General features: G+C 46.3%; 1 protein-coding gene across 1 annotated transcript; it reads left to right on the top strand.

The window, feature by feature from the left end:
- Window positions 1-12,284, top strand: c15h8orf33 (chromosome 15 C8orf33 homolog). Its single transcript, XM_041207444.1, has 6 exons — window positions 1-38; window positions 3,120-3,210; window positions 4,725-5,308; window positions 9,924-10,014; window positions 10,913-11,059; window positions 11,314-12,284. The coding sequence occupies exons 2-6, from the start codon at window positions 3,135-3,137 to the stop codon at window positions 11,505-11,507; spliced, it is 1,092 nt and encodes a 363-aa protein (XP_041063378.1). The 5' UTR covers window positions 1-38; window positions 3,120-3,134; the 3' UTR covers window positions 11,508-12,284.
- Window positions 12,285-15,520: the final 3,236 nt, after the last annotated feature.

Here is a 15,520-nt window from a genome sequence, read left to right as displayed (position 1 = left end):
GCGAGGGTCTTAAGCAAATTGATATAGCGAGTGACAAGGTATTGGAGGTGTTGGCAGGCTTAAAAGTGGATAAATCTCCAGGTCCAGATAACTTGTGTACCAGACTGCTGATGGAAGCAAAGGAGGAGATCGCAGGGGCTCTGACCCAAATCTGGGTCTCTGGCCATGGGGGAAGTGCCAGAGGACTGGAGAACAGCCAATGTGGATCCGCTATTTAAGAAGGGATGTAGAGATAAGCCACGGAACTACAAGCCAGTGAGTCTCACGTCAGTGGTAGGGAAACTTGGAAAAAATTCTGATGGAGAGAATCCCTCTCCACTTGGAGTGGCAAGGTTTGATCAGGGATAGTCAACATGGCTTTGTCAGAGGGAGGTCATGCCTAACAAATTTGATTGAATTTTTTGAGGAGGTGACCAGATGTGTAGATGAGGGTAGTACAGTTGATGTTGTTTATATGGATTTCAGCAAAGCCTTTGACAAGGACTGAGGGATGACCTGATCAAGGTGTACAAGATTATGAGGGGCATGGACAGGGTGGATAGGGAGCAGCTGATCCCCTTAGTTGAAGCGTCAGTCACAAGGGGACATAAGTTCAAGGTGAGGGGCAGGAGGTTTAGGGGGATGTGCGGAAAAGCTTTTTTACCCAGAAGGTGGTGACTGTCTGGAATGTGCTGCCTGGAGGATGGTGGAGGCGGGTTGCCTCACATCCTTTAAAAAGTACCTGGATGAGCACTTGGCACGTCATAACATTCAAGGCTATGGGCCAAGTGCTGGTAAATGGGATTAGGTAGGTGGGTCAGGTGTTTCTCACGTCTCAGTGCAGAGTCGATGGGCCGACGGGCCTCTTCTGCACTGTGTGATTCTGTTGGGGGGGGGGTGGTAAAAGAGGAATGTTTGGGGGGAGGGTAAAAGAGGAATATTTGGGGGGAGGGTAAAAGAGGAATATTTGGGGGGAGGGTAAAAGAGGAATATTTGGGGGGAGGGTAAAAGAGGAATATTTGGGGGGAGGGTAAAAGAGGATATGTGGGGGAGAGTGGAAGAGGAATGTGGGAAGGGTAAAAGAATGGGGGAGGGGTAGAAGAGGAATGGTGGATGGGTGGAAAGGAATGGGGGAATGGTAGGGGTAGAGGGTCTGGCTCGTAGGAGTAGGGGGCGGCGAGGGGGGAGAGGATGAGGGTAGGGGTGGGGGAGAGGTGGTGGGGTTGGGGTGGCAGGAGGGAGAGGTGGGGAAGAGGGACATAAGAGGTACGGCGGAGATGCAAAAAAGGAATGGGATAGGGGTAGTGGGGGAAGGGGTAGGGGTGACTGGGTGGGGGTGACAGGGGGTTGGTGGGGTAGGGGTGGCAGGGGGAGGGTATGGGGATAGGGGTGGCAGGGGAGAGGGTGGGGGTAGGTAGAGAGGGTGTGGAGAGGGCTGAGGGTGGGAGGGGATAGGTGGGAAGTGTGGGGGTAGGTAGGAGACGGTGGGGAGAGGGCTGGTGGACAGGAAAGGTGAGGGGAGGTGGGGGGCTGGGACATTCCTCTTTTTCCTGCTCTCAGCTTCCGTCTCTCAGCTTCCCTTGCACCTTCCTGTCTGCCAATTTCCATTCTCCTCCCCTGACCCCAGACCCCTCCCTTCCCCTCCCCAGACCCCTCCCTTCCCCTCCCCAGACCCCTCTCTTCCCCTGCTCTGACACCCCCCACCCCTCCGTCTTCGTCCCATACCCCCTCCCCCCCCCCCCCCCCCCCCCCCCCCCCCCCCCCCTTCCCTCTTCTCCCCCCCCCCCCCCCCCCCCCCCCCTTCCCTCTTCCCCCCACTCTGGCCTGCCCCCTCCCCCTCCCCCTCCCGACACACCACCTCCTCCCCCTCCCCCTCCCCCTCAAGACCTGCCTCTTCCCTCCCACAACCCGCTGCTTCCTCCCTCTCCTGGCCCACCGCCTATCTCCTGAACCCTTGTGTGAGCAAGGGGTTCAAGATAGGGAAGTGGGAAGGCAAGTGGGAGGAAGTAAGCAAGGGGGCGCTTCCAGTCGGAGAGAGAAAGGCAGCAAATGGAGGCTTGGGAGAGGGAAGTGGGAAGCAGACGAAGGGGAGGTCAGGAGAGAGAAGTGGCAAATGGGTGGGTCGGGAGAGGTAAGTGGCAAGCAGGCGACAGCAAGTGAGAGGGAAGTGGTGAGCAGGAGGTAAGTTGAGAGTGGTAAATAGGAAGATTTTTGGGCCAGTTAGATTCAAGGCAGCCAATAGGTTTTTAATGTAAAAATTACAGGTCAGGAACATAACCCACCGTACTTACTTTCTTATGGGAAAGTGATTTTTGCTTAGCACACCATTTAGGAACATATTAGGAGTGTTAAATAAGGGATGGTTTTATTCTAAGGTCACAGCACACAGATTATGTTTACCATTACTGATTGCTCAGGTTGAATGTCGGTTGTGATTTTTAAAGAGTTCTTTAGGATGTGGGTATCGCTCGTGAGGCCAGCATTTGTTGCTCATCCCTAATTGCCCTTGAGCTCATTGACTTGCTAGGCCATTCCAGAGGGCAGTTAAGAGTCAACCACACTGCCGTGGGTCTGGGGTCAACATGTAGGCCAGATCCAGATGGCAGAATTTCTTCCCTAAAAGACATAAGTGAACCAGATGGGTTTTCATGACAATTGATCAAAGTATCATGGTCACCATTACTGAGATTAGCTTTCAATTCCAGATTTTATTAATTGAATTTAAAGTCCACCAGCTGCCAAATCCCCAGGGCATTAGTCTTTCTCTGGATGTCCAGTGACATTACCACTACACCATCATATCTTGATGTGACATGGTGCCTCTGACGTTATGCATTCATGGCTCAATACTAACTGGGTAGCGTAATGGGTTAGACCTTTCACTCAGGACCTGTGGTCGTATCCAGCCCAGCATGATGGGAGGAAATCTCCCCAGGCCATAATGATCCTTTGTGAAATGAGTTTGCACATGGGTAGGAGTCTGGCTCTCACCAGCTCTCTCTCTTGCCAGTTCTCCTATGGGTCCCGCAAAGCTGCTGCTCAGGTTGGTGAGAGTAACTGAGGTGAACAGTCTCTCCTTTCAGCTCCATTCTACTTGTTGCCCACAGCTTGGTTTGCTAAAGCTTTTCTGTCTGTTACAGGCCCTCAACAGGACCATGCAGGAGGAGCTGGATTGTGGTGTCCAGCAGATGCAGACTGGGGTCTTCCAGCTCAAATTGTCACCAGGACAAGGTAAGCAGTCAGGGCCGTGGGCCTGGCATACAGCCCAGGGCTAGTGAGTGGTGAGGGGGCCTTGGCATTGATACTTCAGCAACAGATCCTGTTCATGGGGTGTGTCATTGATCACCTATCTGCCCTTCTTCAATTCCACCTACACCCCCTCCCCCATTAACCTCAACCCCTGGCATGATCCTGGATGTTGTTTCTTATGTAAGATCTGTGCTAAAATCTTGTGATGTTGCAGCAGGTAAACAGTACAATATGGTATGGAGGAGATCCAATCTTTAGAATTTTGTGTTGCTTTCACCTGCTGTATGCACTTTAGACAATCATTTTAGTGTTGGATTCTCTGTCTCAAATGCACTGGAAGAAATGAGTGAGATTCTGCAGTCCAGGTACGTACCAGTAATGCAGAAGGGACAGACGACCAAGCATGTGTTTGGTGATTACCATAATGAGAGAGTGAATAAACAGGAGATGCTACAGGAAACAGGTACATGGTGGGAAGTAGCGCTATGGCCACTGGGAAGGAATCCACTGAGCTACATCTCCCAGAGAGTAGGTGAGGGTCATAGCTGGCTACTGAGAGACCAGAGGCTCTCCCCTGAGTTCAGGACTCCTCATCCCAGATACTCAGGCAGCTGCTCCTTCTGTTGTTCATCACTCTTTGCATCACAGTATTTCCCCATTTGTCCTCGTGAGTTCTGTGTCTCCCCCCCACCAAGTCTGCCCTTGCGTGCTCTGTTTCCTCCCCCCCTCACCAGATCTGCCCTGGCGCGTGCCCCATTCCGCCCTCGCACTCTGTTCCCCTCCAGACCTCCCTCTTGTGCCCTGTTTTCCCCCCACCCACCACCCCAGTCCACCCTCGTGCACCCTGTTCCCTCCCAGTCCATCCTCACGTGCCCTGTTCCCCCCGACCCCGGTCCGCCCTCCGTTCCTCCCCCCCAGTCCGCCTTGTGTCGCCCCACCCGGTCCACCTTCGCATCCCCCCCCCACCCCCGTTGACCCTCATGTGGGTGGGGGTGGGGGCGGGTGAAGAGCAGGATTGGCCATTCAGCCCATCAATCCTGAACTGCCATTCAAGAAGTTCATGGCTGATCTGACTGTGGCATTAACACCACTTTTCCTGCCTGACCTTTATAACCCTTGACTCCCTTGTCAATTAAGAATCTATCTAACTCAGCCTTGAATATGTTCATTGAACCAGCCTTCACTGCTCTCTGTGGAATAGAATTCCAAACACGTAATGCTCCTTTTCGAAATATTGAAGGGAATTAAAAAAGCTCATTGAGGGAGAGGGAGTATTCCCTCTGCTGGAGGGTTTAACCACGGGGTGGATTTTAATAAATCGGGAACTCGGAATATTATTTCACAAAAAGTGTGTTAGACAAATGGAGTAATTTATCAGAAAATGAGATTTAGAGATAATTGAAAATAAATGCAGGATAAATGTGGCATTGTTTCTGGGACGTTTTCCTTTTTAAAATATCTTGTAGCTAAATGACCAATTGTTCTTATTACAACAGCTCTGAACCTGACCCCAGCAGCAATTCAGCAAACTAATTCCACAGACTCTGGGCATGTAGCACATGAGGAATGTTCCAGGAGCTTCAATCAGTCACAGAGTTTCACTGTACCCAAGGGAACGAGTGATGATCCCACTGAAACACATCCAGCTTGTGGCCACCTGAATTTTGACACCTCCAACTCCAGCCATCAGCCACAAGCTGGGAGTGGTGATGCTGTAAATGAAGATTCTGATCGAGTTTTGGAGAAGGAGAAGCTAAAAATCTTTGCGGGAACTAAAAGCCAAGAGTCTGATTTTAAGTTTAATTTTGCAATCCCTGAGGCAGACGCTGAATTGCAGCAGGCAAACTGTACAGGACGACCTGTGTCTGTAGTTCAGAATGCAGAGGCAAAGGCAGATCCCATCCTGCTAAGCCATCAAAAGGCCAAACAGGTCATGGCTTCCAAACCCTCACAGAAAAAAAAAAATAAAGTGCGGAGCAGTAAACACACAGCTGAACCTGCGAGAGGTGGAGAGATGCAGAGCGGGGAGAGCAATGGAAGAGAGAGGAACTCTGCAGCTCATGGAGAAGGACAATGCCTGGTAAGGAGAGACAGGCAACTCTGGGGGAACACTGATCATTGATAGGCCAAGGGTTACAGGTTATGGGGAGGGAGGCACATTCTGATTTCCAGGTTGAAATCACATACTGAACAATCAGATCAATGAGTTAGTTCAGCATGGTCTGAGGCTCCTGCTTCATAGAACAGAAGCCCCACAGCGTAAAATAGCTCCTGCTCAACAGGCATGCTCATTTTGTTGTGAGAAATGTTAGTGCAATAAGGGCACTTCTTGACTAGAGTTCAGATGGATTGATGGGACAGTGTAGAGGAAGCCACCTGTATCTGAGCTATGTTGTATCTTCCCTGGGAGTGTTTGATGGATAAGATCATAAGAAATAGGAACAGGATTAGGCCATTCGGCCTATTGAGCCTGCTGCACCATTCAATAAGATCATGGCTGATCTGATTGTGGCCATAACTCTACTTTCCTGCCTGCTTCCCATAACCCTTGACTTCCCTAAAGTTCTAGAATCTGTCTTAACTCAGCCTTGAATATATTCAATGACTCAGCCTCCCCTGCTCTCTGTGGAAGAGAATTCCAAAGACTTAACAACTCTGAGATAAGAAGTCTACCTATATCCCTTTGTAGACTTTGTATCCTCATAACTTGCTTTCCTACCTATATTTACATCATCAGCAAATTTGGGTACAATACATCTGGTTCCCCGCATCCAAATCAGTAATATAGATTGTAAATAGTTGAGGCCCTAGCACTAATCCCAATTGCACTGCACTAATTACAGTTTGCCAACCTGAAAATTAGCCCGACTCTGTTACCTGTCAGTTAACCAATCCATTATCCATGCTAATAAACCACACCCAACACCATGAGCTCTTATCTTGTGCAGTAACCTTTAAGTGGCACCTTATTGAATGCCTTTTGAAAATCCAAATACACTACATCTACTGGTACCCCTTTATCCACCCTGCTTGTTAAATCCTGAGAACTCTAAGAAATTTGTCAAAGACGATTTCGCTTTCACAAAACCATGTTGACTCTGATTGTATTATCATTTTCTAAATGTCCTGCTCCCACCTCCTTAATAATGGATTCTAGCATTTTCTCAATGTCAGATGTTAAGCTAACTGACCCATGGTTTCCTGCTTTCTGTTTCCTTTTCTTGAATAGAGGTGTTGCATTTGCAGTTTTCCAATCCATTGGGACCTTTTCAGAATCTAGGGAATTTTTGATAGTGTAGACGGATCTTTACTCTGTATCTGACCTGTGCTGTACCTGCCCTGGGAGTAGAGAGAGTTCTTTTTCCATTCTTTCATGAAATGTGGGTGTTACTGGCAAGGCCAGCATTTGTTGCTCATCCCTATTTGCCCTTGAGAAGGTAGTGGAGAGCCGTCTTCTTGAATTGCTGCAGTTCATGTGGTGCAAATATGACAACAACGCTGTTAAGAGAGTTTAGGATTTTGATCCAGTGACAGTGAAGGAACAGTGATACCGTTCCAAGTCAGGAATGATATGTGGCTTGGAGGGGAACCTGCAGATGATGGTGTTCCCATGCATCTGCTGCCCTTGTTTTTCTAGGTGGTAGAGGTTCCAGATTTGGAAGATGCTGATGAAGGAAGCTTGGCTAGTTGCTCTGCTGTGTGTTTTGAATATGATATACACTTTTGCCACTGTGCATCGGTGGTGGAGGGCATGAATGTTTAGGGTGTGATGGGATGCTGATCATGCGGGTTGCTTTGCCTGGATGGTGTTGAACTTCTTGAGTTTTATTGGAGCCACACTCATCCAGGCAAGTGGAGAGGATTTGATCACATTTCTGACTTGTGCCTTACGGTGGACAGACTTTGGGGAGGTGAGTTACTCGATGCAAGACTCCTAGCCTCTGACCTGCTCTTGTAGCCACAGTATTTATATAGCTGGTCCAGCTCAGTTTCTGGTCAGTGGTAACCCCAGGATGTTGATTGTGGGGGATTCAGCAATGTTAATGCCATTGAATATCAAGGGGAGATGTTTAGATTCCCTCTTTTTGTTGATGGCCATTACCTGGCACTTGTGGCATGAATGTTACTTGCTACTTATCAGCCCAAGCCCAAATATTGATCAGGTCTTGCTACATGTGGACTTGGACTGCTTCAGTATCTGAGGAGTTGTGAATGGTACCAAACATTATATGCAATCATTAGTGAGCAACCCCACTCTGACCTTTGTGGAGGAAACATGGACAAAAGAGCTGAACTGCAGAGGTGCGGTAAGAGTGGCTGTCCATGACATCAGGGAGCATTTGACCAAGTGTGACATCAAGGAGCCCTAGCAAAACTGGAGTCAATGGGAATTAGGGGGAAACCTCTCCACTGGTTTGAGTCATACCTAGCACAAAGGAAGATGGTTGTGGTTGCTGGAGGTCAATCATCTCAGTTCCAGGACTTCACTGCAGGAGTTCTTCATGGTAGTGTCCTAGGCCCAACCATCAACTGCTTCATCAATGACCTTGCTTCCATCATAAGGTCAGAAGTGGAAACGTTTGCTGGTGATCGCACAATGTTCAGCACATTCATGACTCCTCAGATACTGAAGCAGTCCATGCCCAAATGCAGCAAGACCAGGACAATATCCAGGCTTGGATTGACAAGTGGCAGTAACCTTCGTGGAAGACAAGTACCAGGCAATGACCATTTCCAACAAAAGAGAACCCAACAATCACCCCTTGACCTTCAATGGCATTACCATCATTGAACCCCCACTCTCAACTGCCTGGGGATTACCATTGACCAGAAACTGAACTGGGCGAGCCATATAACTACTGTGGCTACAAGAGCAGGTAAGAGGCTAGGAATCCTGTGGCAAGTAAGTCACCTCCTGACTCCCCAAAGCCTGTCCACCATCTACAAGTCACAAGTCAGGAGTGGGATGGAATGCTCTCCATTTGCTTGAATGAGTACAGCTCCAACAACACTCAAACACTCAAAAAGCTTAACACCATCCAGGATAAAGCAGCCTGCTTGATTGGCACCCTTTCCACAAACATTCACTCCCTCCATCACTGACGGACAATGACAGCAGTGTGTACCATCTACGAGATGCACTGCAGAAACTCACCAAGGCTCCATTGGCATCATGTTCCAAACCCATGACTACTGCCATCTAGAAGGACAAGGGGAGCAAACATAGGGGAACACCACCATCTGGAAGTTCCCTTCCAAGTAACTCACCATCCTGACTTGGAAATATGTCACTGTTCCTTCACTGTCACTGGGTCAAAATCCTGGAACTCTCTTCCTAACAGCACTGTGGGTGTACCTACACCACAGGGACAGCAGTGGTTCAAGAAGGCAGCTCACCACCACTTCTCAAGGGCAATTAGGGATGTACACCCCATCAGTCTACTCTCAATGATCAGCAAAGTGATGGAAGGTGTTGCTGACTGTGCTATCATTTGGTACAGCAATAACACACTCAATGATGCTCAGTTTAGGTTCTGCCAGGGCACTTGGCTCCTGACCTCATAACAGCCTTAGTCCAAACATGGTCAAAAGAGTTTGATGTCATGAGGTGATCAATACCTGATCAATATTTGGGCTTGGGCTGATAAGTGGCAAGCACAAGTCTTCAGTGCTGTTATGGGGGATGTTGCCACAGCCCGTAGCTTTTGCTGTATCCAGTGCTTTCAGCCGTTTCATTACTCTGGATCTAACATGTGGGAGAGGAACAGCTACTAGCCAGCGAAGTCCACATCTTGTAAATGAATAAAAAGTCATTGAAGCAGCTGAAGATGCTGGGGCCTAGGACACTACTGAGGAACTCCTGAGGGGATGACATAGGATTGAGATGATTGGCCTCCAACAGACATAACAATCTTCCTTTGTGCTAGGTATGACCCCAGGCAGAGGAGAGTTTTCCCCCTAACTCCCATTTACTTCAATTTTGCTAAGGCTCCTTGATGTGGCACCGGTCAAATGATGCTGCCTTGATGTCAAGAGGAGAAACTCCCACCTCACCTCATGACATCAAACTCTTTTGACCATGTTTGGACTAAGGCTGTTATGAGGTCAGGAGCCAAGTGCCCTGGCAGAACCTAAACTGAGCATCATTGAGTGTGTTATTGCTGTACCAAATGATAGCACAGTCAGCAACACCTTCCATCACTTTGCTGATCATTGAGAGTAGACTGATGGGGTGGCAATTAGCTGGATTGGATTTGTCCTTTTTGTGGACATGTCTTACCTGAGCGATTTTCCACATTGTGGGCTAGATGCCAATGTTCTAGCTGTCCTGGAACAGCTGTAGCAAGACCTGATCAATATTTGGGCTTGGGCTGATAAGTGGCAAGCACAAGTCTTCAGTGCTGTTATGGGGGATGTTGCCACAGCCCGTAGCTTTTGCTGTATCCAGTGCTTTCAGCCGTTTCATTACTCTGGATCTAACATGTGGGAGAGGAACAGCTACCAGGAGTTCAGAGCCGGTGCAGTGGATAAAAGAAGCACCCTGGTATCTCACGCAACCTTTGCCACACAGTGACTTTGCTCCATATGTGGGTTGTACCATTTGTCTTGATGTACATGCTTATTGGCGCATTCCTTGTTAGGATGTCTCAGCCTGAGCTCAGTGTGTTGCTTTAACTTGCTAATATCTTCTCCAGTCTTCAGATGAACAACTGCGGCGGGAAGTGGATTGGTGCATTGAGCAGCTGGAACTTGGGCTGCGCACTCAGAAAGTCAAACAGAAACAAGGTGTGTTGTAGGGGCTGCAGTACTCTGAATGGGATTTTTGTGTCAGTGGCCTTTTCCAATTCCTTTCTTCATCTGTAAACTGCCCTCTAAGAGGTGAGGTATCCAACTAAAATCATATACATTACCCAACAATACAGGCTGTTACTGACATGCAGCAGGATAGATACAATAATGCAATGTACAGCACAGAAGGAGGCCATTTGGCTCATCGAGTCTACATCAACTTTCAAAGAGCAACCCCTCCCTCTCCATATCTACAATTCTTTCTCCTTCCAGTATTTTTCCAATTTCCTTTTGATGGTTACTACTGAATCTGTTTCCATCACCCTGTCAGTCTGCATTCTGAAATTAACCACTCGTTGCATAAAAAAGTTTCTCATGTCGCCTCTGGTTCTTTTGCCAATCACCTTAAATTTGTGCCCTATGGATATTGGAACTTCAGCTATTGGAAACAGTTTCACTTTATTTACTCTACCTAAACTCTTTTTAAACACTGCTGTCAAAACTCCTCTTAGCCTTCTCCGCTCTATGGGTTTATTCCTATTTCAAATGCTCCTGTCATGATAGAAAGCAATTTGTCATTGTTAGTGAAGCCTTCAGATAAAGGATACCAGATAGCAAGGGTTCCATGTTGGAGAGAGGTACACAGCCACCTTGCCTGTTGACCAGTCAAAGAACAACAGAGAAAGCAGTTGCTTAAAATCATCCTTTAACTTGGTCACTTCCTCATTCCTTTCTGCTGCTCTCATTCTCCAAAGGTGCAACACAGAGTAAAAATTAGACTGATGATTTGTCAGGTAACCATCTGCTTCACAGGCCACCCACTGTACTGGGTAGAATAGACGATGGTGATGTGTAAGGCCAGAGAATGGATACTGTGATGCTTTTTGTATTACAGCTGATGGGGCCCTTCATGCACTGAGAACCCTCCGCAGTGAGAAAGCACCACTTGTGAAGAAGCGGCAGGTGATGAGGTCCATTTTTGGAGACTACAGGAAAAAGATGGAGGAGGAGAGGCAGAAACAGTTCAGATTGATGCTTGCAGGTCAGAGGGGCTACCCAGGTGCAGTCAGGAGATGTGGTCACACAGCTCCAATGGGAAGGGTAATAAGTGGGAGAAGTGAGCAGATTTGTGCGGTGGGGGGGACTAATGGTTGAGTTGGAATGCATGTGTTGTGTGTATGAGACCGACCGTGGATTGCATCGTGCGATGGTATTGACTGAGATTGAGGGATAGGATTGACCATGATTGGGCTGTTCATTGGGCTAATAGTAACTTACTTTTCTCACTTCTTCCAGCTACAAAATCTGCCAAAATCAAACCAGTTGGAAGGCAGACAAAGAGCAAAATCTTCCGAAAATCAGTGAGCAAATTGACGAAGAGTGGGGATTTCCCTGAATCTGACTCCATGAATTTGGAGAGGAGCACAATTCAATGTGTGAGCGAGTGTGACCAAGACCACCAAAATCACTTCCGATTTAATTTCTTCTGAGTCATGGTATGGTATTTGAAGTGTGAGTGATGAAAATCTTTGCGTCATGGACCTGGGCTGGGAAGCCTGCACCTGAGTATCCCTTTCATGGAGTTTTCTGCTCAAACCTCGGGCTGAAAACTCTCTTCACAAATGGACACATCTATTCCCCTTTGTCAGATGCTCTTGGGCTGCAGATTTGGGTAGGTCCAGGAATCTGATTGTGTGGCTTTGAACTGATCAATTTCTAGTCAGCAAATGACGTGTTGGGATATTGCCACTCTCCCAGTTAAGCAGCCTTGTTAAAAGCTTTGATGAATGGTTTCAGCCTCAGTTTCTGCCAGATCATTTAAATGAGAGTTAGGGGATGTATTTGGAAACTGGTCTTTCTGGATCAGCGTCTCTGCTGACCCCCACTCTCCTTAAGCTCCAAGTTCTGACCAGTCCAAGCTAGTGTCACCATTTATATTTAGAGAGAATTAGTGAGGGTAGGGGTGTGTTGAGAAGGTTGCTGTAGAACCCAGGTTTATTGTTCATTTTCTCCACATGCTGCCATTGCTGTTGATTTCCATTTGCTCTGTTAACAGGCAGGAATGTGACTGTCTCTCCAGTAAAGTGAACTCAAGCTGGAACCTTGTTTTAACCATATAGACATAAAAGGATGTTGCACTTGAAGCCCTTATTTTTAAGTTGTTTTGAGTTGAGCGGTGTGTTCACTCCTGTGGCAGCCCAGAAGCCTCTGCCTGTCTGTATTCATGTGCTAAAGGTGAATAAATGAACATTTTTTTGACCTGTAAAGTTAATTCTGGTGCATTCACTGCACTTCATGTTATTTGTGGCACAAATCTGAGCAGCCAAAGTGAAGCACTGCAACCTTGTGGATCAGATGCTTATCACCTTTAACATAGGGCATCACCCACTCCCAGGGCACCAACAGCACAGGTTAGATACACAGTAAAGCTCCCACTGTACTGTCCCATAAAACACTCTCAGCGTGGGTTACATACAGAGTGAAGCTCTCTCTACATCAGCGGTGGACAAACTTTTCGGTCTGAGGGCCACATCTGAATATGGAAATTGTACAGGGGAAGAGCGGCTATAAACACTCAAGAAACCAACAATTATAAAGATAAATTTTGGTACAAATAAGCATATACCTTTATTCTAATGATGCCATCATAATGATACAATACAATCACATAACAAACTCTTGCACCCTTTCTTGGCTTAATGTGAACAATGCAGTTGGTCATCCCTCTTTACAAGGGCACCAAAGTCCAATTCATTCTTATTCTCTCTCCATAGATGCTGCCTGACTGGAGTGCTCCCAGCATTTTCTGTTTTTAGTTCAGATTTCCAGTATCTGGAGTTTTAAAAAAATTGTTTATGGGATGTGGGCATTGCTGCCTAGACTGGCACTTATTGCCCATCCCTAATTGCCCTTATTCAGAGGGCATTTAAGAATCAACCACATTGCTGTGGGTCTAGAGTCACATGCAGGCCAGGCCAGGTAAGGATGGCACATTAGTGAACCAGATGGCAATGGTTTCATGGTCATCATCAGACTTTTAATTCCAGATTTTTATTGAATTCAGATTTGACCATCTGCCGTGGTGGGATTGAAACCTGGGTCCCCAGAGCATTACCCTGGGTCTCTGGAATACTGGTCCAGTGACAACACCACAATGTCACCGCCTCCCTGCATTTGCTTTTGTCTTGCTAATGAGGCTGCTGCAGAAACCAGGTTTACTGTTCACTTTCTCCACACACTATTGATTTCCATTTGCTCTGTTATCAGTTACATTTTCACATTCTCACTGATAAGGAGAACGTTAGTGAGATAGTTATGCTTTGGCTTTAATTTTCCAAACTTCCCTAGATTTGGGGAAAATAGTGAATGGAACTACTTTATTCAAAAATGGAGACAGAAAGCAGGAAACTACAGGCCACTTATCTTAACATCTGTCATAAGGAAAATGTTAGAAGTTATTATTAAAGATGTTATGGCAGTGCACTTAGAAAAATTCAAGGCAATCAGGCAGAGTCAACATGGTTTTGTGAAAGGGAAATCACGTTTAATCAATTTAATGGAGTATTTTGAAGGAGTCACGCGTGCTGTAGATAAAGGGCAACCAGTGGATGTACTGTACTTAGATTTCCAGAAGGCATTTGATAAGGTGCCACATCAAAGATTATTACAGAAGATAAAAGCTCATGGTGTAGGGGGTAACTTATTGGCATGGGTAGAAGATTGGCTAGCTAACAGGAAACAGTAGGTATAACTGGATCTTTTACTGGTTGGCAGGATATAATAAATGATGTGTCACAGGAATCACTGCCAGGGCCTCAACTTTCACAATTTATAGAAATGACTGATGAAGGGATCGAATGTATGGTTGCTAAATTTGCTGATGACACAAAGTAGGAAAGTAAGTTGTGAAGAGGACATAAGGAGGCTACAAAGGTTAAGTGGATGGACAAAGATCTGGCAAATGTAATATAATGTAGGCAGATGTGAAATTGTCCATTTTGGCAGGAAGAATAAAAAAGCATATTATCTAAATCATGAATGATTGCAGAGCTCTGGGATTCAGAGGGATCTGGGTGTCCTAGTGCATAAATCACAAAAGGCTAGTATGCAGGTACAGCAAATAATTAGGAAAACAAATAGAATTTTGTTTGTGAGGGGAGTTGAATACAAAAGTAGGGAGGTTATGCACAGGGCACTGCTGAGACCACATCTGGAGTACTGTGTACAGTATTGGTCTCCTTATTTAAGGAAGGATGTAAATGCATTAGAAGTAGTTCAGAGAAAGTTTACTAGACTAATACCAGGAACGGGCGGGTTGTCTTATGAGGAAAGGTTGGACAGGCTAGACTTCTATCCACTGGAGTTTAGAAGAATAAGAGGTGACTTGATTGAAACCTTTAAAATCCTGAGGGGTCTTGACAGGATGGATGTGGAGAGGATGTTTCCTCTTGTGGGAGAATCTAGACCTAGGGGTTATGAATTTGCTGGGTTACAAATTTGTTACCATCTGGTTCTTTTGCCAGTTACCTTAAATCTGTGTCCTCTAGTTAACAAACCTTCTGCACCAGAAACAGTTTCTTCTTATTTACCTAATCAATACCCTTCAAGATTTTGAACACCTCTAAAACAAAACCAGCAATTCTCATCTCCCCATTTAACTGAAAGTCCACCTCTCTGGCACCAATATATGGCTATAGGAATTCATAGTGTAAAAAGTTGACAGGACATACACACGGATGCAAATTTTCTTAATAAATTCTAGATATATAACTATTCTAATGGGTGAAAGCACTCTTCAGTGTATTACTACGCCAGTGCACACCTGAAAAGTTCCTAGGTTCAAATCCTGGACTGCCAGCACCATGGCACCAGACCTTAGCAAGGATCAGTCCCTTCAGTGAGGGAATGAGAAAAATGGGGAAACAAAACAATATGAGTTGACTTGACTTTTCATAAAGTGTATTAATGCTTAATTGTAAAATAATTTGAAGTTCAGAAATTAGTGTACATACTTGCAAATCCAAAATGAAAATAAAAACTGCAGTAATCTAATAGTACCTTTAATGCCCACTTACCTTGTGTTGCTCTCATTGCTGTTGCATGTACCTTCATCTATCTTAGCATGGTGGCCACACATACTCCCCAAGAAAAGCCTGCCTCCAGCCTCCAATCCATTGGCCAACTCCAACTTATCCTGAAGTACTCTCATTGTACGTCCCTTGAAGCTCTGCAAGATCTGCAATTTGTTTTCACAACTCCTGGTGCCAGGAAGTTGCACATGTGCACTCAGCTCACACTGTGTACCTTGTGTGCTTTCCCTGGTGCAGCTGCAGTGGGCCGTGTGTTATTGTTTACCCTGGTCTGCTCTACACCATCTCTATCAAGGGATAGAGTAAAGCTCCTTCTGAAATATTTCATCAAATATTCCCCAGAGAGGTACAGACCAGTATCCACCCAGCCAACACCCAGAGATCAAAAGCTGCTTGAAAGAAAAGACTGGGTA

This window comes from Carcharodon carcharias, chromosome 15, assembly GCF_017639515.1.
Source record: "Carcharodon carcharias isolate sCarCar2 chromosome 15, sCarCar2.pri, whole genome shotgun sequence".
Classification (NCBI taxonomy): domain Eukaryota; kingdom Metazoa; phylum Chordata; class Chondrichthyes; order Lamniformes; family Lamnidae; genus Carcharodon; species Carcharodon carcharias.
Note: the sequence above shows the minus strand (reverse complement) of the source record. Positions and strands in the feature narration are given on the sequence as shown.